Below are 22,697 nucleotides of genomic sequence, written 5' to 3' on the forward strand. Positions count from 1 at the left end.
TACCTCATCGTACTCCTCGTCATAGTGCTCCGCGGATTCTCTGTCTCTTATCCTTATCATTTCTCTCTGCACATATACCGTTTCGGTCTTCTTGGTGACATCAATGGTTCCATTGCTCGCTGCCGCTGTTCGATGTACCCTTCGACATGATCATCTCCCTTTGTGGATGCATGACAATACACTCGTGGCCGTTCATACCAACGATCCATGGACATGGTCCTCGCGATGTGCCCCGCGCAAGAAGACACGGGCAGTCGCACAAAATTAGCCCAAGGTATGTCATCGAATTCGCGAATACATTGCACAATGATGCGGGAGACACTGAGCGCAGAGAGATACATGACGCTGTTATAACATTCCATTCCATTGCCCGACCCAGACCCATCCCGGAGCGTCGACAACAAACTTGAAATTCCTAAGAAAAACTCAACATTCAGTAAAGCGCGTTCGTCACCTAGAGAGATGTGTGTCAGTGAGGGAGTTGGGGTGAGATGCACGCGCCCGACTGTGTTCGCAATCGGGCGCGCGCTCTCCGGGGGCACGAGGGCCGAGAGTCAAAGATACCGCGAACATCATCCGTGCACAACGATATCCGCGCACCTCCAACCCCTCGAACCTCGCGCCCCCTTGCGACCAGCGCAAGAGACCGAAGCTAGAAACCGGAGCCGAAACCGAGCCAAGCCAAGACCTGAAAAGCAGAGCAAAGCGATTAGTAGAGCCTGTGGAAATGGTTAGCCTATGATCATATGTATGGAGATGAAGGGAGGCTTACCGAAAACAAATATCAGCGCATCGGAGTCTCTTGAAGCCTGGTCGCCGGTCCCTGGAATCTGTAAAATCTGCGAACGAAATTCAGACAAGGAATCATAACGAAAAACAGGAAGACTCACCTAAAGAAGTGCAGTGCGAAGTTCCACCTGCGCCCCCACTCCGACGCCCTTAGACATCAACCTGACCTGCCCGCCGAATTGCTCCCTTCCTCTCCACCATAGCCTTCCTCGCCCCCATCAAGCCCTTCTTCATCGCCTTCCTCCTCTCCACCGTCGCTTGACCCTCACCGAGCACCATATCCCAGTCCATCTCCTGCACCTCCTCCACGACCTTGACATCGACCTCGACCTTGATCTCGACGACCGCCGGCATCTTGCGCCTTCCAGTGACGATGGAACCGAGCCTCTTCAAGCCCCTCTCGACCGACCTCAGACCGGTGACCGCCGCCTGCAGAACGACGGGCCGGGCCGAGGCCACGGGCAGCTCCTTTCTAACTTCCAACGACGACGAAGGGCTCGTGGGCACCTGCGTGATCGATATATCGTTCATGAGGCTCGTCGTTGATAAAATAAGGGGCAAGGCCACATACCTGGACACCTCCGCGAACGATTTCATAAAAGACCAGCGTACCGTCCGACTTCTCGTAGATGAAGACAGAGGCACCGGCGTAATGGACAGCGACGATGAGAGTGGAGCGCATGATATTATGAGGGGATGATTGAGATGTGGAAGTTTGTGGTTGCTTTGCAGTAATGAGGTGATGGATGTATCAGGAGAAGATGTAGTTGGCCATATAACGAGCATCCAGCGAGCTCTTATACCAGGAGAGAGCGGATGCGGAATAACCGTGCGGCTCGACTTCACGGAAGGTGGATTGGCTCCTTTGGTCAATTCCCGGTGCACAGACCTCCCAGAAATCTCGTGGAACGACTTGCTCTTTGGATCATAGAGCCGATGAGATACCACGTAGCATAGATCCCGGCCAGTTGAGCCTCGCATGGAGTAGTGCAATGTTCGGAAGGAGGACATGAAGTCGTAAATTACGACTTTATGTCCTCCTTCCGACTCGTAATTCGCTGGCGGTCCAGCTCCAGTGAATATTTTAATAAGCGCTGCAAGTACCTGGTGCGTGACCAGTTTTTATCGGGAATCCAGAGCCTCGGTGTACATGTTGAGTAGAGATGACCGACAATGTACTACGAGTCCGAGTCGGAGCTCCGCACGCGCCACCGATGACCATACATAACGCAGCGGGAAATCCCTTGTTGTATAATAACTATGGTTGTTACTGACATATTTGCAGCTAAGCTAGTCTGAGGTTATGACAGATTTATCTCAAGGATGCAGATATATGTCAAGAATATGACTACTTCCCCGGTCTCTTTGCAGTAAGTTTGACATCATTTGGGTCAACTTAGCTCATAGCTTTTCTGAATTATTTTGCAAATTATCTCTGATATATTTTGCCCAGTTTCCCGCAGTGTAACGGCGTCGACGTTGCGCTCATGCGTGTGAACGACTGTCTTCATTGTTCATCGAGAGTCTGACTGGGGAGACCAGACGTTACGTATTTTCCGTCGGACTCCAACGGGAATCATAGCTGAGAGTCGGGCACACTGCGACTCACGACTGCAACGCCTCGTACGGTATGTAGCCCTGCCTCTTCGCAAAGAAGGCGCTCGATTCTTATGATGATAGGCCTAGAGCTGACGATTCGTTTCTCGGACACGAACACGCACAAAGGATGTCATACGCCCTTGGGGCCGTGATGTCCGTATTTGCTGCGCAAAAAAGCCATCCTCGGCCACTAGTACGGACTCCGAAGCTGTTCCGATCTGTCCTCACGCTGCACGCACTGCCCCGAGCTGCGTTCGAATTTGGCCGTTGGCGTTAAGATCGCAAAGACAGGAAAACTCTGAGTGTCTCTTGACGCTCGGCACTAGCGCTGGGTACATTTGAGCAGGGATGTGGCGGAGAGGTTGTCAGCTGCTTGTCTAATTAGCGTGCGCCGTTGTATTGTTGAGGACCGCCGCGGTGCGGGGTCGCATGTGGTTGTGTTGACTTGTCGATCGGACAGCACGATGGTATGTCTACAATGCCACAGTATTCTCGATATGGAGTCACTGGATATCGTACTTATGAGCATGGCTGTACAGCTCATTGCGGCCAGCACTGTCGTGGCTTTGATGAAGCACGCTGCCCGCACTATGCCCGGTGACACCGATAACGGAGTCCCTCGTCCATTGGATGTCCTGAAGCTGGCGCCTACTTTGCGTTCTGATTGAGCACACGACCCCGAGGCTTGTTCGGACTGCGGCATTCGGGCAAGTCCAGATTTGGAAGGCTATGTTCAACGTCCAACTCTATATATACCTCGAAGTGGCTTCTGCTGGCAGACAGTCAACTATCCCGCCAACGAACGCAATGGGCATCCGGACTCTTTCCCAACCACACCCGCGCGATCCAGGACATAGAACGCCGACCACCTTGCGCTATGAATTCGTCCAGCGAAAGCTCGTCGTTCGCTTCCGAACATGAAGCTCGTGCTACGGTCAGATCGTCTGGCTATCGAGGACGAATGGCTGTGCCGTTTCCTTCTTCGAGCAGCCCCGTTGAAATGCTACTGCCCGAACTCCCGAGTGAGTTGGTGTTGATCCCTGCGTTGGAGCGTCCGGCCTAACGCGTCAGCAGGCGCTCCGAGGTTGGAAGCATCAAAGACATCATCGTCGCAGCAGACAAGCTCGGACAAACTCACGGCCCTCCCCGTCTCGCCGCCAGGATCACCTGGTATCGGTCGCGGTCGGGGTAACGCTCGAGCATCCCGCCGAATCGAAAACTCGAGCTCCACACAGTCTTCCTTGCACGAATACCTACACGGAGGCGTGACTCATGGCCTAGGTTTTCTATCAGCAATGTCCAACAATGAAAATCAGAGATATGCAAACACGGCGGAGAGTGACGATGAGCTTGCGTCACATCATCGGCGAGTGTCATTCGACAGCGACCATGGCTCCTTCTCGGCAACGCCACGGACTATCAAGCAATGTAAGTAACTCACGGCACAACATTTGTGACCCCGTGCTGACCTCTATGAAGCGGTTATTGCTCGACTTGCACAGGCAAGCGACTCGACGATTCGAGCGAGCACCTCTACACCACAGCATCCCGTCAGACAATCGTCTGTTCGTGCCAGCACTTCCACTCCACTGCAGCACCACCTCAGAGATAATTCCGTCCGAGGAAGCACCTTCACTTCGCAACAGTTCCCGACCCGTGACTCCACCGCTAGACTGTCGCGGTCGACACTGCGAGTGGGCCCTCGTCTCCGAGGACAGAGCGTCGACGAGGGTACGCCGGCCACGTCCCGCGCGGCATCCCCTCTGCGTTTCTTCCAGTCTCTCACAGGTTTGCACCGCGCTCAGTCGCGAAGTGACGAGCCCTTTGTGCCGGTGGACCCCTTCCAGCTTCGCCTCAGTCTGCGCATCCGACCCTTGCGCAACCCAAGCTCTGTTATCGACGTCCAGCATCCTCCTGTCGCAGATGAAGAGGGTTACAACTTCGAGTGCAATGACACCATCGTGTGCTGTCTACCCATTCCTTGCACCAGCCGGAGAGCCTCTGTGGACGTGCCGAAATCGACCCGCACTGCACCGCTAGGCCAGGTCGCGGAGACGATCCTCCGAATCGTCTACCTCCACGTCCTGCTTCGTCTCCCAGCGCTCTACTTCACTCGCGTCGCGCGCATCTTCGAGGACGCCGAAGTGAGCAAAAAGGAGGTGCAAGGGATGATCGACGTCGCCGGGACGTCGCGGTTCGGCACCTGGGATAGGCGCGACGCTGCGGTGGTCCAGGGGGCCCTGCGCACAAACGCAGAACGGGAGGAGCGGGAGAGGCTGGATGTAGAGCGTCAACGGGAGGGCCATGGCCCACAGCCCCCGTCTAAAGGAAGACATGGTCGTCACGCGCGGGTGGAAAGCGTGCCGATTGCAACTGAGGGATCGCAGGAGAACACGATGCCGGTTTCCCCGACGTTGGCGAAGTTCAAGCACTCCTGGGAGACGTTTGTTGACTCGCTCCAGAAAGAGTGGAAGACGCTCAACGTTGTTTCCGCATTGTTGTTGTCGTACGTGACCGCAAATCCTGTCCTGATCGTCTGATGCTGACGAGTGCATGGGCATGTAGAGCGATCTTGACGATGTTTCAGATTGAAGATGCGGCTGAGGATCCTGTGACACGGACGGCAGCCCTCTTTTCCCTCATTTGCGCGATTATGAGCCTATCTTTTGGGTGTATCTTTACGCTCAGGTTCGGAACCATGAGGTCGATGTACAAGGCATCTCGGTGGGCTGAGGTAAGGCTTCAGCTATAAATCGATAGAATAGTATTGATAAAACCGCCGACGCAGGAGGCCCAGAAGACGAAGACTGCGATCTTTTGGAACGTGTGGGTGTTGCTGGGCATGCCTGCGATATGGCTGGCATGGTGAGTCAGCACGCCTCCAGCTCTCGTCCGTCGTTGATGCCCATCCAGGTCGGTCATCGCGTTTGTGACCTCGATTATGGCGTTCCTGTGGAGGACGGGGTCGACAAGGGACCCAGATGACCGCCCCAAGCTGTCGCCACAGCAGGTACTCGGTCCCCGGATCGCGCTTACAGTCCTTTTCGGGATAGGGATGCTGTATTTCTCGCTGTGCATCATCACCTTCCGCAGCTACGGCAGTATGGACGACATCAGGACGGCTGCGGCGAACGCCAGGAGGGACGGTGATGATATACGACGAAGGACTGAGGACCGCCGGCAGCGCCAAGCCGGACAGGACGGACGCCCGAACGCTGGTTCACGTCCAGACGCCCAAGAGCGCCTGGCCGACCCAGAGAAGAACAGAGACAGTCGCGCTGCGATGCATGGGAGTCGCGAGGCGGATGAGCTGGGTTTAGCGTCGATGGGAGCGCCATCGCCAGCTATCCCTGGTCGTGTGCGCGATGAGGTGGATTTGGAGAAAGGCGCTGGGCGTGCGCCACTTGTTCAGACATATGACATGGGAGCATGAAGAGCTGCGTTAGAGAATGAGGTGATACATTACCCCCGGTCGTGATGGGGCCATTTATGGCTAATATTGAGGATGAATTGCAGTTCTCCGTGCGCTGCGGTGAGAGCTTGACTCGAATTCGGGATCAACATGACAAGTCCAAGCCATATCGTCATGCGTATACCTGAAGGTGCCATTGAGCAGGGTGCTAGTGCGCAGCATCAAGGCGTCATAGGTTGCGTGAGCACCACCTGGGAGGTCCGAGGCGCAAGACCTCTACGTCCGCAGGGTGGATACGACAGACTGGTAATCCAAACGTATCGCGAATCCCGTTGTCTGGATTCGATTCGCCAGCTCCATGGCGGGCCTGATAAGATCGTTGTGTCCGCTGTGATGATCTTGTCGATAGTAAACAAGTAGCAGACCGATCCAGGCCGTACGACGACCACGAGGAGAACAGCATGCTGCGCTGTTATTGCGTTTCCAATCCTCTTTGCAGCCAAGGATGAGCAGTGTGAGGATGATGTTCGTCAAGGATACGTGTGTAAGCCGACTCTTAGGTCCTTCAGACCCGATTTCCCCATGGGACGTAGGCGAGGGAACAAACCTCCGATTGCAAATGCCGCGACGCTTGGTCCTCGAAGAAGTCTATGTGATCGGGACTCTTAGGCACCTATCTTCCCATCCACCGGGAGACGTGTTAGACCGGTACGGAAAGTCGGACGCGAGCGGCGTGTAGGAGAGGCTTGATCGTGTGAGCTCCTCCCGGTGCTGCGCTTCTCACGTTGCGAGGAACTACGGGAAAGCCATCGGACTCGACAGGTGAGTAGAACTGCTCGACAAGACTTTCGCTCAGCTGTTCGTGCATCCGGCCAGCAACGACAAGCAAGGTCCTGCGATACCCGTCGTATCCGCGCTCAGCTTCCAAGTAGTAATGTTTCTTCTGTCCGCTTGCGAGATGGCCTACATGGAGGAGTATCTCGATTGTGAAACGTGGCTTGCTATGTACGAGGCACCGTCCTCATCGCAGGCTGCGCCAAGCCGATGCATAAATATCCTCGATATAAAAATAAACCATCGAGAGACTATTCCGGTATATGCACACAGCGCCATCTCCCGCAGCAGTGAGCAGAGTACGAAGCTCGGCGCCGAGTACTGCTGACGGGAAAAGCTGAGCTTGATCGGAGGGCGAATGCTAGAACGAATGCAAGATCCTACGCCAAGCCAGACGGCGTGCTCGTGAGGCCGGTTTATTTGCGTTGAGCGCAGTCCCGATTTGCATGAATGCGCATCGACAGCACCAAGTCGCAGGTATAAGAAGGTCGGGGAGACGTTGCGAAATGGCCAGCCTGCAATCCAAGCAAGCCTCGAGAGCCAATCTCCCCACCACCTGATATCGACCACTTTACCGCAACCTTCCGCTTGCAAGCATGCAGTTCAAGAAGAGCTTTGTTTGCTTCATCCTGGCCGCCGTCCTGGCCGCAACCGAGGCTCGTCCTGTGAGTATCGCTCGAAACCCAAATGTTGCAGACCAACTGACGTGCTGCGTGAAGATCATCCCGGGTGGTGATATCTCAGTTGCCGAACCTCTCCGTGGCAGGAACCTTTTGGCGTTCGACGCCGTCAAGGCATGTTTCCTTCTCGCCTTGAGTGCGTCCAGAGTGATAACAGAGTTCTGTTACAGCGCAAGCACGGCGATTCCGGTCGTTCTCGTTCCACTAGAGCGTTCGAGGCGCGTCGCCATGGCGATTCTGGCAATTCCCGCTCTCGAGGCCGGCGCGATGTCGAGTTTGAGGCGCGCCGCCACGGCGATTCTGGCAACTCCCGCTCCAGGGGCCGCCGCGACCTCCAGTTCGAGGCGCGTCGTCACGGGGATTCCGGTCGCTCCAGCTCCCGCGACCGGCGTGACGAGCTCGCCGCCCGCCGCCACGGCGACTCTGGCCGTTCCAGCTCTCGAGGACGGCGGGACTTGGCTGCCCGCCGCCACGGCGATTCTGGCACTTCCCGATCAAGGGGCCGCCGGGACGTCGAGTTCGAGGCGCGCAGCCACGGCGATTCCGGTCGCTCCAGCTCTCGTGGACGGCGTGAGCTCGCCGCCCGCCGCCACGGCGACTCCGGCCGCTCCAGCTCTCGAGGCCGCCGCGATTTGACAGCTCGCCGCCACGGCGATTCAGGACGTTCCAGCTCTCGTGGTCGCCGGGACGAGTTGACTGCCCGCCGCCACAGCGACTCTGGCCGTTCCAGCGCTAGGGGCCGTCGCGAGCTGGCAGCTCGCCGCCACGGCGACTCCGGCCGCTCCGGATCCCGCTCCAGTGGCCGCCGTGCTCTTGAGGCCCGCCGCCACGGCGATTCTGGTCGCTCCAGCTCTCGCGGTCGCCGGGACGAGTTGACCGCTCGCCGCCACGGCGACTCTGGTCGTTCCAGCTCTCGAGGCCGTCGCGAGTTGACCGCTCGTCGCCACGGCGATTCCGGTCGCTCCCGCTCCAACGCTCGTCGCAATCTCGAGGCCCGCCGTCACGGCGATTCTGGTCGCTCCAGCTCTCGAGGCCGCCGTGACCTCACCACCCGCCGCCACGGAGATTCTGGCCGTTCCAGTTCTCGAGGCCGCCGCGACCTTACCGCCCGCCGCCACGGCGATTCCGGCCGCTCGCAGTCCAGAGGCCGTCGTGACCTCGCGGCCCGCCGTCATGGCGATTCCGGTCGCTCCCAATCCCGCGGCCGGCGCGAGCTCGCTGCTCGCCGCCACGGAGACTCCGGACGTTCCCAATCCCGAGGGCGTCGCGACCTCGCGGCCCGCCGCCACGGGGACTCTGGCCGTTCCAGCTCTCGAGGCCGCCGCGACCTCGCCGCCCGCCGCCACGGCGATTCCGGCCGCTCCCGCTCCCGCAGCAGCCGTACGCTGACCGCTCGCCGCCACGGCGACTCTGGTCGCTCGCAGTCCCGCGGCCGTCGTTCGGAGAAGGAGATCGAGGCTCGCCGCCACGGTGATTCTGGCAACTCTCGCTCGCGCGGTCGCCGCGCCGAGAAGGAGCTCGTCTCGAGGAAGCATGGGGACTCCGGTCGCTCTAGCTCTCGTGGCAGGGTGTAAAGGGGATCCTTCTTCAAGGAGTAGGGACGTGGGTCGCGAAGCGATCGACGCAGTGCTCAGGCCATCGTCTTCGGTGAAGTAGTTGTATATTTCAGAGCCCCGTATGCACCATCTCCCGGGTAAGCGCTATCTGTACCGTTGAGTAAAAACCAGTGTCTTCAGTACGTTGTACAAATATGAAATTGAGTCAGTATACCTCAGACTGTGAATCCATGGGCCATCTGACTTGCATATTGTTGATATTCCATTGGTCTTAGAGTTCAATGAACGGTCTATCCTCTGAACTTGCAGTCTGATGAAAGTTGCCGTCGCGGTCCAGTGAGCGTGGTCGGTGACGGGGAGGTCCCAGAAGCAAACGTGACTGGAGATGTGACGATGTGACTCTACATAAGCTGCGACCGCTGCGAGTCAGGCTGCCTTTGCACTAGGCCAAGTAATTACTCTCGAATCTCCAACGATACCATGAACACTTCTCCTATAGAAGTTTTGGACGTCATATTTGCCTATGCCTGCTTGAACGATGTCACGACAGGCGCGGCGCTATCCCGCGTTTCCAAAGTCGTGCGCGCAGTGTCGGCGCGCAGCCGATTTCGATCTTTAGCGCTCAGGTTAGGCGAGAAGCAGCTCAACTTATTCTCTGAACGGGTATCGCAGCTCTCGGTGGACGACCATATCGATATCCGACACCTGCTCATCTCCATTGACGAAGTCGCGGGCAGGAGCCCTTGGGCCGACGATGGAGAGGTGGCTAGGGCTCGTGCCAACCTGTATAGGCACTCCTGGTCTCGTGCCTTGACAGGGTTTCGACCTCGCCCGGAGGAAGTGCGCCAGAATACAAGGGATAAGGAGACCGACGCGCGTTACAAACAACGGCAGCTCGTCGTTGAACAGTCCATCGCCAATATCCTCCGTGCCGCGAGCGCAACACTACTCAGCCTTACGGTCATCGCCCACCACGTTGACCTATCCAGACTTCAGCAACCTTCTTCCCCGTTCGAACGTCTAGTCGATCTCACGTTAGACCTGGGCGCCCTGGGCGCCTTTTCAGTCCGCCACGCGCCCGCGTTCGCGACCGTGAGACGCTTGCATGTTATACGGCGCATGCGAGGACTTCTTCTCACGCGACCACCACCAGCGCAATACGCGATAACGCGGATTGCACCGTCGCTAGAGAAAAGTAGTCTACTATAACCACCTATACCGCTCCGATCTGCTCTATATCTACAATACCGCCGTAGAACTAGTACTGGTAACAATCCCGGCACATGACAAGAGGAGGCACACCCGCCAGCGGGCGGGGTCGCACCTCCGCGAACTCAAACACTGCTACCCTAACAAAGGAGGAACTAATTAAGTCAGGCAACACCTCAGTAAAGTCGCTAACGGAAGCTAGGAAATACCTAGAGCAAGGAGGAAACACGGTCGAAAACGGCAAACTAGAACCGAGCGAGATCGCCAGACTGCTGTTCAGGGCAGCCCAAGACAAGCCGGAGAGACTCATGAACAACCTAGTTGCGTTCGCGTTCATATTGGAATCACTAAAGGAATTCGCAGTTATAGAGAGAGTAACAGAGGCCGTAAAACAACGCCTCACGAAAGTCCTCGACACCATCGACGAGAACCTGACGGAACAGATAGATCGCGTCTTCGACCACTCCGAAACCCTGGACGAAATCGCCATTACACTACAAGAGAGTCACAAGCCCCCCATGGCCGAACACTCGCAGCCGAACGGAGGATACACTCAGACAACGACACGTACATTGGAACCAGACTACGTCTCGCAACACAAACCGAACTCGTATGCTAACGCGGTACGCTCACCTCAACTCACACAGTTCACACACCAAGCTGTCCTCGACCGCAACGCACAACAAATGAAGAAGATCATCATCGACGTACAAGGCGAAAATACGAAAGCGATGGACGAAGAACAGCTCGTAGCAAAAGCAAACGTGACCCTCGAATTGATGCCGAACGATCTCACTGGACGTCCAGAACACATTTCCTTCCGCTCGGTCAGGAAGCTACGAAACGGCGGCATCGAGTTCGAAGTCAACAGTGTGGCGTCGGCAATATGGCTACGAATCACAAAGGTGAAAGCTTCATTCGTCGAGAACTTCGGAGATAATGCCACAATCAAAACCAGAGGATACCCTATACTCGTGGAGAGCGCCCCAGTACGATTCTGCCCCGAAGACCCAATCGAAATCACCCGAGTGGAACGCATAAACGGAATGGACGAAGGTGACATCCTCAGAGCCCGGTGGATCAAGGCCCCCGCCCGCCGATATGAAGGACAACAGTACGCGCATCTCTCCATCGTGCTCCGAACCGAGAAAACAGCAAACTACGCAATCCGATGGGGATTCGACGTGAAAGGGAAAAAGTGCGTCGCACGCCGAATGATGAAGGAGCTGATAAGGTGCCATAAGTGCCAGCGAGTCGGGCTACACATGGGGGCGAGCTGCAGAGAGGAGAAGGAGACGTGCGGGACCTGCGGAAGCAACGAACACAAGACCACTGAATGCCCGAGCGCCGAAGATACCAACAACCATTTCTGCGCCAACTGCAAAGAGAAAGGCCACGCCGCTTGGAGTCGAGCCTGCCCCACTTTCATAAGGAAGAACCGCGAGTACCAAGAGAAGTACCCTGAGAACAACTACAAATACTTCGTTACTGACGACCCCTCCACATGGGAGACTGACAACTACAGAAACGAGGGATACCAAGGGCAGAAAACCGGCAACACGCAACACCGCTTCCAAGCACCAACCCCGGATAATGGCTGGGACCAACAATGGACGAGAAACCAGACGCAAAAACAGAACAACCCGACCGCCCAACTCACAAGGGCAGGCCGCACAATGATGGGCTCACAAGGCGCGGAACCGGGACGATCTCAACCCCCACGCATGCAATCCAGACTCGACGACTACGACTTTCGACCAACGCAACAAGGGAGCCAGAACCCAGCCGCGACCGCCACAGCAAGCCAACCACCCTGGGACGTTCAGCCGCTTACGGACGAAGAACACCGCCTATTCGAAGAGGCCGCAGCAAGGGAACCACGACCGGAAGACTGGGGAGCATCGACATCGACATGAATCAGAACGACGAACAGCACATAAGACGGGGGATTTCATTTTGGCAACAGAACCTATGTAAATCTAACGACGCTCAACAGGACTGGCTATACACCATGGGGAAGAGAAAGATCACGATCGGCCTGGCACAAGAACCCTACGTCGACTTCCTCGGAAACTCCAGGGCGAACCATATGTGGATCCCAGTATACCCGACAACGCACAAACGGAAGCCGCGAGATACCAGAGTTTATACAGTCGTGCACAGATCCCTACCTCAGGACAAATGGGAGCAGATCGACATCGAAACGCCAGACGTAACCGCAATACGACTAACAGACGAACGGGGAGATCTCATCGTGTTCAACGTCTACATTGATCAACAGCATTCTGACGCACTTCATCTAGTTGACAGGATCACAAGCGAGGAACGAACCCGACAAGAAACAACGAATCATGGACGCCCAATACACTTCCTCTGGGGAGGGGACTTCAACCGACATTCACCGCTGTGGGACGAAGAACGCAACGCTCACCTCTTCACAAACCGGAACAACCGCATGGCACAGACGCTGATAGACATGCTCGCCAAACATAACCTCAAGATGATCCTGCCAGCAGGGGAACCAACGCTATGTTCAACTGTCACAAAGAACTATACGCGCCCTGACAATGTCTTCGTCACAGATGAAATAGTGACAAGATGCACGCGATGCATAGTCGTAGCAGGAGACCGACCGCCGAAAACGGACCACCTCCCAATACTCACGGAGATCGACTACGACTTCGGAACCAGCGAGATTAGACCCCGCCGAAGATACCACGATACAATATGGGACGAGTTCCGCGAGACGCTCAAGACCGCACTGGACGACAAACCGTACCCAGAAGACGTGCGCTCCAAGGAGGAATTCGACGAAGTCCTCCAGACTATGGATAAGGCAATATCAGACGCAATCGAGAAACACGTACCGATCAGCAAGCACCACAAGGTCTACTCGAAGAGATGGTGGAGCCCAACCCTCGACCGCTTGCGGAAGAACATGCGGTGTAGTGGCCGAAAGGCGTTTCGACATCGCTCAGATACTTATCACCCTGCTCACGAGGAATACCGACTAGCGCGAAACAAGTACTCCCAGACGATCCAGAAAGCCAAACAGGAATGCTGGATGACCTTCCTTGAAGAAATCGACGAATCCAACATGTGGACAGCCGGCAATTACATCTCGACACCATCGACGGATGCCGGCAGATCAAGAGTACCAACACTACGCGACAAAGGCGAAAACGGAGACGTCATAGAGGCTAAGTCAAATAGGGATAAAACTCACATGTTTTGTAGAGAGTTCTTCCCAATACCTCCAGAGAACCTCCAAGTCGACGAGGACGACCACGAATATCCAGAACCGAAGTTCAAATTCGAGCCCATTTCGGACGAGCGGATCAAAAGCGTCATCAAACGCCTCGCGCCGTACAAAGCACCGGACTCAGACGAGTACTCCAACGCCATACTAAGACAATGCACTGACATCCTCGCCCCACGACTAGGCGTACTATACAGGGCAGTCAACGAACTGAAGTACTGGCCGGAGAAGTGGTCCTATATATCGACTATTGTGCTACGCAAACCAGGCAAAGGCGACTACACCAAACCCGGAAGTCATCGCCCCATCTCCCTCATCAAGAAGTTCGCCATGGTATACTCGAAATGCCTCTCCGAAGACCTCATCCATCAGGTCGAAGCCCACGCACTGCTAGCATCAACTCAATTCGGATTTCGACCGGGTAGATCCACGACCGATGCAATGCAATACGCCGTCACGCTCATCAAGAACGCCTGGCGCAAAGGAAGGTGTGCTTCCCTTCTCTTGCTCGACATCAAAGCTGCCTTCCCGCACATTATAGTATCGAAACTCGTCCACATCATGCGCTTGAAAGGAGTACCACCTGAATACACGGAATGGATCAAGATGAGGTTCAAGGGGCGCACGACCACGCTTCAATTCGACGACTACAGCTCAGAGAAAATCCATATCGACGACGGCCTGGATCAAGGGGACCCATTTTCAACTATAGGTATGATATTCTACATCGACGACTTATTGAGACAGGGACCAGACCGCGAGGACGACGAGGACGGCATCGGCTTCGCAGACGACCTTGGCATCATAGCAACAGGGGACACCCTAGAGGAGTCCGCGGGTAAGGCAGAATCGATTATGGTACGGATTAACGGGGCCTTAGACTGGAGCGCGGAAACAAACTGCAAGTTCGGCCTGGAGAAAACCGTATACATGGGGTTCACCAGGCGAAGAGAACCGGACCCAGAAGGTAACAAGAAGACGAGACCGATACCTAGACCCGATATCAGCATCAATGGTACAATCGTCAAGGCATGAAAGTCCGCGCGATGGCTGGGCCTCATAATCGACGACGAACTGCGCTTCCACGAGCACGCCGCCAGGGCTCTAGCAAGAGGGCAAGACTACATGCAACAATTCAACCGGATTGCACGCAATGCGAAGGGAGCGAGGTACAAATGCATGCGATGTTTCTACCTCTCTGTCGCTGTCCCCAGGATGCTATACGCAGCGGAAGTATGGCTAACACCACCAGATAGACGGCGAAAGGGCACACAGAGATTCATCAGCCGACTCGCCTCAATACAACGACAAGCAGCACTAGGAATTACAGGCGCCATGAGAACCACGCCCACTGATATAGTCAACGCCTTTGCAGATCTACTTCCCTTCGATATCCTGGTCCATCAACACCTACACAGAAGCGCCATGCGACTTGCGACACTACCAACATCTCACCCACTGGCGAAGCACGTGAAACGAGCGAAAAGATACGTGAAGCGCCACCGAACGCCCATACACGAACTACTCGAAGCCTACAACATCCACCCCCAACATTATGAGAAGATCCAGGCCGTGCGACGCGGTATACGATACACGCCCCCCTTCGAGATCAAAATCGCGAAGAACAAGGACGAAGCGAAAGCGGCGGACACGGCGGACGATGCGGACATAATCGTATACACGGACGGATCCGAAATCGACAACAAAGTAGGGGCGGCGGCAACGGTATACAGGCGAGGACGACCCGGTGAGACACTACAGTACCATTTAGGCAGATCTGAACACTACGGCATCCCAGAAGCGGAACTCGTCGGAGAGCTCCTAGCGACACACCTGCTCGCCACAAAACTTTGAAGATACGACAGAGCCACCATTGCGCCTGACAACACCGGCACAATCCAAGCAACACAGAACCAGAGGCCCAGACCTGGACACTACCTCGTAGACGCTATCCTCAAACAGATGGACCAAATCGGAGCGAGGAGAGGCGGGGATACAGGCATAACGATGAGATGGACGCCAGGACACGTCGGCGTGGAGGGAAACGAATATGTAGATGGCAAGGTGAAGGAGGCAGCTCGCGGAACGTCCAGCGCGGTGAGAGACCTTCCGATACTCCTCAGAAAGACGCTACCGTACAGCAAAACAGCAGCGACGAAGACCTTCAAGAAGACGATCGCAGAGAAACTCAACACACACTACCGCAACTCGAAACACCTCACAAGACTCAAACGCACCGACCCGAAGTTCAAAGCATCGCGCTTCTACAAGCTGGCCACCAGTCTCCCGCGTCAAAACCTCTTGCTACTCGTACAACTACGAACGGGACACGTACCCTTACACAAACACCTATACCGAATACAAGTCATCGAATCCCCGATCTGCCCAACCTGCGAACGCGAAGAGGAGTCGGTTCTACACTATCTGCTATACTGCCCAACCTACGACGAACAGCGAGGAGAACTGCAGAGAGAATTAGGGCGAAAGGCGAGAGAACCAACCTACCTCCTCACGAGCCCACACGCACTGCCGCATTTATTCAGGTACATAGCCCAGACAGGGAGATTCGCGAAATCGCATGGACAGAAGATCGAACTTGACGAAGCATGGAAGAACCCATTCGAGAAAGAGCAACACCGACAACCCTGAAACGACGCGAAGCAGGGGCATAGAGGGAAGAGACGGCAGACGCCAAACGGGTGTAGCTTTTTACCCTCCGAGATTTTGTCCCACATAGGGTTTTGCCGGAGGGGTTTTTAATGCGCACGCCGCAGGGAGACGAAGAAGACATACGACGGAGGATACGCGAACCTACACACACCACCCCCACCGCCTACCAGAGGCGTCCAGGCCTAAGGTCGCTCCGCGACCAAGGGCTAGAAGTTTACGATCGCAAGATTGAGGAGGAGGATGAATTAGCAGTAGAAGTAGTTACAGCCCGTGTACAAGTCTACCATACGGCCCGCCGCTTCGGACTATAAACACGGATTAACAACATACGGCGCATGCAGCACACACGCAGACGCCGCACGGGTTGCTTCGGCCTCGCACTGGAGTTCATCCGCCGCGCCTTTCCCTTCGTCGAGCACCTTCGCCTCTCCGGCATCGAGAGCTCAGACCGGCTTCCAGCCGTGCTTCGCACCTACCTCGCAATCCATGCCGATTCGGTGAACACGGACACTACTCTCCATCCTTTTTACAAGAAGTTCTTGATAGGGCGCCCGGATGAGACGCCGACAATGTCCGTGTTGGTGGACGCGATGAGAGGCATCGCGAGCACGCTGAGGCGGCTTTACCTGCAGCCACATTGGCATGAGCAGGGGCTTCGGACTTCCTTTCATGGATTCACGGGCCGGTTCGAGGTTGCGTTGAACTGGTTGATGAGCCACGACCAGGAGGGGATGTTGGTCGTGCTCCCCGCGCCGGATGAGGCTTCAGCCTCGGAATTGGCCGATTCGCTGTGGTTGGCGAATGCGGAGGGTTTCGAGCGATGTTGGTCGGCTGATAGGGACACTACATAAGGTGGAGAGTGTGGGTTTCAACTTCTCGCCGCTGTACGCTCGAGCAGGGATCGGTATCTGACTCAGTAGCTCGACAAGCGGTTGGTTTTCACCGACGTGGCACTTTGACTCCCCATCGTGTGCACTGGGCTACTAGCCACCCGGGATGTCTGCGCGAATACTTCTGTTGACAACTCGTCTCCGGACGAACCACGACTTTAAAGTTACAAAACAGATATATCGTAATGACCATAGGGCACAGCGGCACACACAACTAAATTCGCTCATCGAGTCCAACCTGAGGCGCCAAACTTTCCCATCCGTACGGTGGCCATGCCAGGAATGATGTTGCGCTCTTCCGTGAACAAGCTAGCACCAAGCTTCTTCCGACGACGTATCTCGTTCAAGATCCATATCCCTCGTCTTCCGAGTCCAACCAGTAAGCCTCTGGCGGTGGCAACCATCCCCGACTCTTCATCTGCTCTGTGAACACACGCGCACGCTCCCAAACGCTGTCCCCCCCGAACGCCTCCCTCTCCCAGTCGTCCTCCAACTCGTCCCACCTCGTTACCACGAAGACCAGCCCGTCGTTGCGCCCGTCCACCGGCACACCCAGTCCCACGTACTCGGCGAGCATGATCCAGTCCCGAAGCGAGATCTCCTCCGTGACCTCGAACACGACCATCTCGAGGCCCGCGAGCGCGTCGCTCGCGCTGTGCTTGACGAAGAACGAACAGTCCACGAGACGGACGAAGCCGAAGGCGAGGTGCGTGAGGTTGCGGAACTGGAGCCAGCAGCCGGTACGTGCTCGCATGCCCGGTGAAGATCGTCGCCTGCTCCGTGATGCGCAGGCGGTTGACGGCGTCGACGTGGACAACCGCGTTCCTTTCCCCCGGGCCCCCGCCTTCCTCCGCGTAGATCCGAGGGATGGCGCGCAGCGCGAGGTCGACCGGCTCCTCTCGCGTGTCGCCGCCGCCGCCGCCGCTTTTTGACGGGGGCAGGGCGCAGGCCGCGCGGCGGATGCGTTCGAGGACGCGGTCGGGGCAGCGCCGTCCGGCCCAGCCGACGGACTGGAGGTTGGGAAAGATCTGACGGAGGTTGGCGAGCAGCGTCGGGTCGAGAGGGATGCCGGCGCGGACGTCGATCTGGTGGAAGGGCGGGTCGACCTCGCCGTAGCCGTCCAGCCAGAGTCGGCGGACGTGATGGGAGCGGGGGGCGGGCGCTCGGCGCTGCGTCGTCTCCGCGAGCCACCCGTCGAACAGGGCGGCGTCGCCTTTGCGGTGGGTCGCGATGGTGGCGTATAGGTGCGGCTGGGCGAGCCGCTGCGTCCATGGCGCGACGAGGCAGAGGGTGCGGGCCGTCGTTCGGTCGGCGGCGGCGGCGGCCTCGATGATACCCTCCAGAGCGTCGATGGATAGGCAGGCAGGCATCCGGGGCGTTTTCTTTTTGCGCGAATTCGCTGGCCATGGCTCACGAACATCCCGACCTTTCATGCAAGTGGTCAGATCGATGTTTTAGGACATTGGCGTACTCGATGCATGGGGCACGAGCATATCTGGACTTTCCGTATCAGCCTCAAACCCAGCAAAGAAGATATCAGCGTTTTCCATCGTGGCGCGAGTGGGCTCTGATGGTAGTGATTTGCAATTGGCTATATATTCGCGGAAGAGAAGCGTACAGAGACCATGTTCGTTGTCGTTTCTGGTGGTTACACTCCAAACCCTATACAAGAAGATATTGACGCAGTATGAAGCCATGCGGTATGAGCCGTTCAACGGTATAATCTCTCGTCATCGTCCTACCAGTGGCTACCAGTGACGGAACTCTCGAGGCACTTTCCAGTTGTTATCTCTGAGTCGCTGGGTGAACGCCCGTGCGCGCTCCCAAATGCTCTCGCCTCCGAAAGCCTCGCTCTCCCATTGATCTTCGTCCAGGAGCGATGGGCAGGTAAACACCCTCTGTTCGCCGTTCTTGTGCTGCGCACGGTGGTATCTGACCAGCTCCAGGGCCCCGTCCCAATTCGAGCGATAGAAGATGTCCACCTCGATCACCACCATCTGCAGGTTTTTGAGAGGCGCAGAGTCCCGTTCGGCGAACCAGAGTTCGCCGTCGCCGTACTTTCTGTACCCGAAGCTGAGGTGCGTCAGGTTGTGGTACTGCGTGAGCATGTACCAAAAGTTGCTCTCCAAGACCTCGTCGCCTTCGAGTTGGGCTCCGGGTCGGAAACGCAAATGCGTGATCTCGTCGAAGGCGGCGTTATGTTCCTCGTCCGCGTGTTGAAGGTCCGGGACCTCGTTGACGGTGAGATGCACGTGCTTGCCACCGGGTGGCGGCAGCCCGTACGGTGCGTTACCCGGGTCCCTCTCAGTCAGAGTAGGCGTCGGGAGCGACGACAGCGCCCGGCGGATGCGATCGAAAGTGAGCCTGGGCTGGTCCCACCCGAAAAGGCTGTTTTCGCGCCGCCATTCGTCCCAGCCGAGGGACCGCAGACGAGGAAACGCGAGTCGGAGCTGAGCGAAGAGCACGGGCTCGAGCGGTAGGCCGTTTACGGCGGGTGCCTGATGCGCCCGCGATGGATCGGGCTTCGTGTAGCGAAATGCTATCCAGAGGTTCCGGACGTGTTCTGCGCCCGGCGGCGCCTTCCTGGTCTTCCTCATTTCGGCCAACCACCGTTCGAGAAGTTTGGCGTCGCCCTTGTACTCCGTCTTGATGGTCGCGTAGAGATGCCGCTCTGCCAGTGGCTTCGTCCAGGATGCTACAAGGCAGAGGTTGAATGCCGTGTGGCGATCCGTGGCGGAGGCCCATTCGAAGATGTCCATGAGGGTCTCAGTAGGCAGAAGAGCCGGCATTGGTTGTAGTTTAGAGATGGGAGGCTCCGATTTCACAACGATGTTCGTGGGATGGGAGTGTCAGACACGCCCAGCGCCAAGGATTTCAACATCCCCAGCACAATGAACAGGGTGAACAATGAACATTTTACCACAATGGATGGGACCTGCGATCATTCTGCACGTGAGAAAACGTTATAGATCATACAGACCGCTACTGGTGGCTTGTTTAGGAATCCCTCTGAATCCCTGCCATGAGTAGCTCTCCAGGAGCGGCGTGAAGCTCCACCAACGGTGCAGAATAGTCGACCGCTGCCTTGCGCGATGCATCACGAGTTGTTAACTATATAGCCAGGATATTTGCCGCGAGACATACCGCGATGGAGGATTGTCGAACCGTGTTCGGAAGGTAAATAGAAATGCTATAATGAAACCCCTCTCCACACGCAGTTCCGGTGCTGTGGTCAGAGGCCACAACATAAACCTGTTCGACGAGTAAGTCCGGCATACGAACATGAGCATCGGAGGAACGACTAACTTCCATTCCCGGTGGTGCGAACACCTGCAGTTCCTTCTTCATACGATTCGCCATGGCTGAGAATATGGTGAGTACCACCGGAGAGGATAATATTGCCATAAAAACACGACGGGTGCCTATGCCGCACTTCATGATACAATCCAACCTGCGAGTCCTGCAAGTCAACATGAACTTCACTGCGAGCGCTCTGACGCGCCGAAAATGGGGTCTCCCCGTTGACTCTGGAAAGCCTGAACGCGGTAAGGACGGCGAAGAGGAGTCGTGCGAAGGGAGTGACGAGGAGAGGAGACGAGAGCGGACGAGGAGAATGAGACCAATCCGTCGGTCATAACGGCAACGGAGCCGTACGTACAAACTTACGTTTTCTCTACTCAATCATCACCGTCACACTCCACTAACGGATGGGGATGTGCGTGTTATCAAGACGGCCTTAATCCACTGTTCGAGAATGGGGTTAATCTCTTCGTGTGATGCATTGTGACCGAGATCAAACAACGACCGACGCGCGCGTTATCTGCAGCGAACCTGCAAGGATATCGATGTTTGGCTTCGAGAGTCTTCAACTTTGCACTAGTTTGCAATCTCGTAAGTCGTGGAGAGTCTTGCTCGCATGGGAAGCGCCAGGCCGTTCTTCCGAAGCGATCTCTGCCGCAATCCACAATGTTCATTTTGGACGTGCGTCTTACGCTCCATATCGTAGTCGGGGAGATCCTGCCATCCTAGGTCTTGCCTGCGGCTCGCCATGTCACCAGTTAGTCACGATTCCCCACAATCGTGGCTCCGTTTCTTACATGCTACAATCTTAGCCTTCGAACGTATGTAAGGGAAGTGAATGGCACGCGGTTCCGAGAAGATGGGGACGAGGCGCCCCTGATATCACGTGTGCCATTGAATGAAAATTCAAAATCAAAGCTCAGTGGTGGTGCCTGCCAGTGCATCGCTGTCCGGCAACGCAGGAACGATACATAATCGCGCTGCTCGTCGAACGCGCCGTAAAGCCCCCTAATATCGCGCTCGACCTCCCTCTCGACTCTCCTCGCCGCCCCCGACGATGGCCAGCACCCTCCCCCGCCGCAGACGACACTCCGGCTCCTCGCCCAGCTCCGCCAAGCCGTTCGCGCCCACCCCGGCCTCGCGCGCCATCGACATCGCGGACCCCCTCCCGCGGCCCAAGTCGACGCCCGTCGACGAGGGCCGGCCCCAGCGCAGGCGGCGCGCCAACCCTGACACCTCCTCGTCCGACTCGGAGCTCGACGACGACGGCGACGACGACGGCGACGCGGCGCCGGAAAAAGGCATGCTGATCGATGAGGAGCTCGAAGGAGCGGGAGATTCCCGAGGAGGCGCTGCTGCCCCTGTCCCGAACCACGACCTCCACCACGCCCCTCCTTCTCCCCGCCACCCGCACCCAGAAACCGGCAAGCCGTCGATCGCAGACCGCCCGACCCGCCCGCTGCCCAACTCGAAGGTGAAGAGGACCATGAACCCGAACCCGGGCCCCGCGAACCCGTCCATGCTCCCCGTGCAGGCGCACGTCCCCAAGGGCGGCGTCAACTCGAGCCAGAGGAGGCTGTACGTGATCCTCGAGCAGGCGTGCCTGGAGAGCTACCGCGTCACGAGCGGCCCGAAGGGCAAGGGCGACGGCGTCAAGTACGCGCTCCTCAACTGCGACGATCACCAGGGCATACTCGCGAAGATGAACAGGGACATCGCGGATGCTCGGCCGGACATCACGCACCAGGTGGGTATCGTAGCCTCTTGCGCGAGAAAAAAAATGAGATCTCTGATGAGTTCTGTGCGCAGTGCCTCCTGACCCTCCTCGACTCGCCCTTGAACAAGGCTGGGAAGCTTCAGGTCTTCATTCACACCACGAAGGGCGTCCTCATCGAGATAAACCCTTCCGTGCGCATCCCTCGAACGTTCAAGCGCTTCAGCGGGCTCATGGGTGCGTCGTGCTATTGCATGGGAGAAAGATGTCGCTGAAAAATTGTCTGGTCCAGTGCAACTCCTGCACAAGCTCTCGATCCGCGGCGTCAACGGCCCAGAAAAACTTCTAAAGGTCATCAAAGTGCGTATCGACTCTTTTCTCTCCTATCGATCCGCCCACATCTGATGCCCTGTGCAGAATCCCGTCACCGACCACCTCCCCGTCAACACTATCAAACTCAGTACGTTCCCGCCCTGTGTCTCCACGCTCTCCACGCTCTCCGCTCTCTCTCTCTCTTTCATCTGACCGGCGTCTCTTTTCTCCCATTCCAGCCCTATCTGGCGACGCCAAGACGGTCCGCCTCTCCGAATACCTCCGCACCCTGCCCGAGACGCACTCGATCGCCATCTTCGTCGGCGCGATGGCGCGCGGCAAGGACGACTTTGCCGACCACGTCGCGGACCACAAGATCTCGATCAGCAACTATCCGCTGAGCGCCAGCGTCGCGTGCGGAAAGGTGCGTGTGCTCCCCCCCCCCCCCCCCCCCCCCCCCCCCCCCCCCCCCC

General features: G+C 56.8%; 12 protein-coding genes across 12 annotated transcripts in view; 9 read left to right on the forward strand and 3 right to left on the reverse strand.

Annotated features, from left to right (window-relative positions):
- Positions 1-312: 312 nt before the first annotated feature.
- PUNSTDRAFT_55626 (uncharacterized protein) lies at positions 313-1,533 on the reverse strand. The gene is made up of 4 exons (XM_007388441.1): positions 1,361-1,533; positions 891-1,296; positions 773-839; positions 313-719 (listed from the first exon to the last, which is right to left on the reverse strand). The coding sequence occupies exons 1-2, from the start codon at positions 1,469-1,471 to the stop codon at positions 940-942; spliced, it is 468 nt and encodes a 155-aa protein (XP_007388503.1). The 5' UTR covers positions 1,472-1,533; the 3' UTR covers positions 313-719; positions 773-839; positions 891-939.
- A 2,120-nt stretch (positions 1,534-3,653) lies between these two features.
- Positions 3,654-5,821, forward strand: PUNSTDRAFT_146574 (uncharacterized protein; the record flags this gene model as incomplete). Its single annotated transcript, XM_007388442.1, has 5 exons — positions 3,654-3,816; positions 3,891-4,894; positions 4,954-5,122; positions 5,177-5,253; positions 5,302-5,821. The coding sequence occupies exons 1-5, from the start codon at positions 3,694-3,696 to the stop codon at positions 5,819-5,821; spliced, it is 1,893 nt and encodes a 630-aa protein (XP_007388504.1). The 5' UTR covers positions 3,654-3,693.
- A 1,409-nt stretch (positions 5,822-7,230) lies between these two features.
- On the forward strand, positions 7,231-7,950 carry PUNSTDRAFT_138759 (uncharacterized protein; the record flags this gene model as incomplete). The annotated part of the gene is made up of 2 exons (XM_007388443.1): positions 7,231-7,299; positions 7,354-7,950. The coding sequence occupies 2 exons, from the start codon at positions 7,231-7,233 to the stop codon at positions 7,948-7,950; spliced, it is 666 nt and encodes a 221-aa protein (XP_007388505.1).
- Positions 7,951-10,900: 2,950 nt separating this feature from the next.
- On the forward strand, positions 10,901-11,587 carry PUNSTDRAFT_35700 (uncharacterized protein; the record flags this gene model as incomplete). Its single annotated transcript, XM_007388444.1, has 1 exon — positions 10,901-11,587. A coding segment is annotated over one exon (687 nt), but the record flags the coding sequence as incomplete, so codon positions are not given.
- Positions 11,588-12,090: 503 nt separating this feature from the next.
- PUNSTDRAFT_76607 (uncharacterized protein) lies at positions 12,091-12,384 on the forward strand (the record flags this gene model as incomplete). Its single annotated transcript, XM_007388445.1, has 1 exon — positions 12,091-12,384. A coding segment is annotated over one exon (294 nt), but the record flags the coding sequence as incomplete, so codon positions are not given.
- Positions 12,385-13,176: 792 nt separating this feature from the next.
- PUNSTDRAFT_76545 (uncharacterized protein) lies at positions 13,177-13,749 on the forward strand (the record flags this gene model as incomplete). The annotated part of the gene is made up of 1 exon (XM_007388446.1): positions 13,177-13,749. A coding segment is annotated over one exon (573 nt), but the record flags the coding sequence as incomplete, so codon positions are not given.
- A 1,569-nt stretch (positions 13,750-15,318) lies between these two features.
- PUNSTDRAFT_36719 (uncharacterized protein) lies at positions 15,319-15,642 on the forward strand (the record flags this gene model as incomplete). The annotated part of the gene is made up of 1 exon (XM_007388447.1): positions 15,319-15,642. A coding segment is annotated over one exon (324 nt), but the record flags the coding sequence as incomplete, so codon positions are not given.
- Positions 15,643-15,645: 3 nt separating this feature from the next.
- On the forward strand, positions 15,646-15,921 carry PUNSTDRAFT_31932 (uncharacterized protein; the record flags this gene model as incomplete). Its single annotated transcript, XM_007388448.1, has 1 exon — positions 15,646-15,921. A coding segment is annotated over one exon (276 nt), but the record flags the coding sequence as incomplete, so codon positions are not given.
- A 422-nt stretch (positions 15,922-16,343) lies between these two features.
- On the forward strand, positions 16,344-16,859 carry PUNSTDRAFT_138764 (uncharacterized protein; the record flags this gene model as incomplete). The annotated part of the gene is made up of 1 exon (XM_007388449.1): positions 16,344-16,859. The coding sequence occupies one exon, from the start codon at positions 16,344-16,346 to the stop codon at positions 16,857-16,859; it is 516 nt and encodes a 171-aa protein (XP_007388511.1).
- Positions 16,860-17,241: 382 nt separating this feature from the next.
- PUNSTDRAFT_138765 (uncharacterized protein) lies at positions 17,242-18,268 on the reverse strand (the record flags this gene model as incomplete). Its single annotated transcript, XM_007388450.1, has 2 exons — positions 17,242-17,622; positions 17,699-18,268. The coding sequence occupies 2 exons, from the start codon at positions 18,266-18,268 to the stop codon at positions 17,242-17,244; spliced, it is 951 nt and encodes a 316-aa protein (XP_007388512.1).
- Positions 18,269-18,646: 378 nt separating this feature from the next.
- Positions 18,647-19,687, reverse strand: PUNSTDRAFT_47601 (uncharacterized protein; the record flags this gene model as incomplete). Its single annotated transcript, XM_007388451.1, has 1 exon — positions 18,647-19,687. The coding sequence occupies one exon, from the start codon at positions 19,685-19,687 to the stop codon at positions 18,647-18,649; it is 1,041 nt and encodes a 346-aa protein (XP_007388513.1).
- Positions 19,688-21,717: 2,030 nt separating this feature from the next.
- The window catches only part of PUNSTDRAFT_76504 (Nep1-domain-containing protein), a gene marked incomplete at both ends in the record, with an annotated part of 1,703 nt that continues 723 nt past the window's right edge, over positions 21,718-22,697 (forward strand). The window contains 5 exons of the mRNA XM_007388452.1: positions 21,718-21,945; positions 22,008-22,149; positions 22,205-22,272; positions 22,330-22,372; positions 22,464-22,648. Coding sequence (XP_007388514.1) covers positions 21,718-21,945; positions 22,008-22,149; positions 22,205-22,272; positions 22,330-22,372; positions 22,464-22,648 — 666 coding nt within the window. The remainder of the gene's footprint in view (positions 21,946-22,007; positions 22,150-22,204; positions 22,273-22,329; positions 22,373-22,463; positions 22,649-22,697) is intronic.

Source organism: Punctularia strigosozonata (assembly GCF_000264995.1).
Source record: "Punctularia strigosozonata HHB-11173 SS5 unplaced genomic scaffold PUNSTscaffold_18, whole genome shotgun sequence".
NCBI lineage: Eukaryota > Fungi > Basidiomycota > Agaricomycetes > Corticiales > Punctulariaceae > Punctularia > Punctularia strigosozonata.

Excerpts from the sequence above, each read along its gene's own strand:
- PUNSTDRAFT_55626 (XM_007388441.1), bottom strand. The coding sequence starts at position 1,471 with ATGCGCTCCACTCTCATCGTCGCTGTCCATTACGCCGGTGCCTCTGTC. Across the intron at positions 1,297-1,360 it reads TCGTTCGCGGAGGTGTCCAG|GTGCCCACGAGCCCTTCGTC; the intron begins GTATGTGGCCTT and ends TCGATCACGCAG.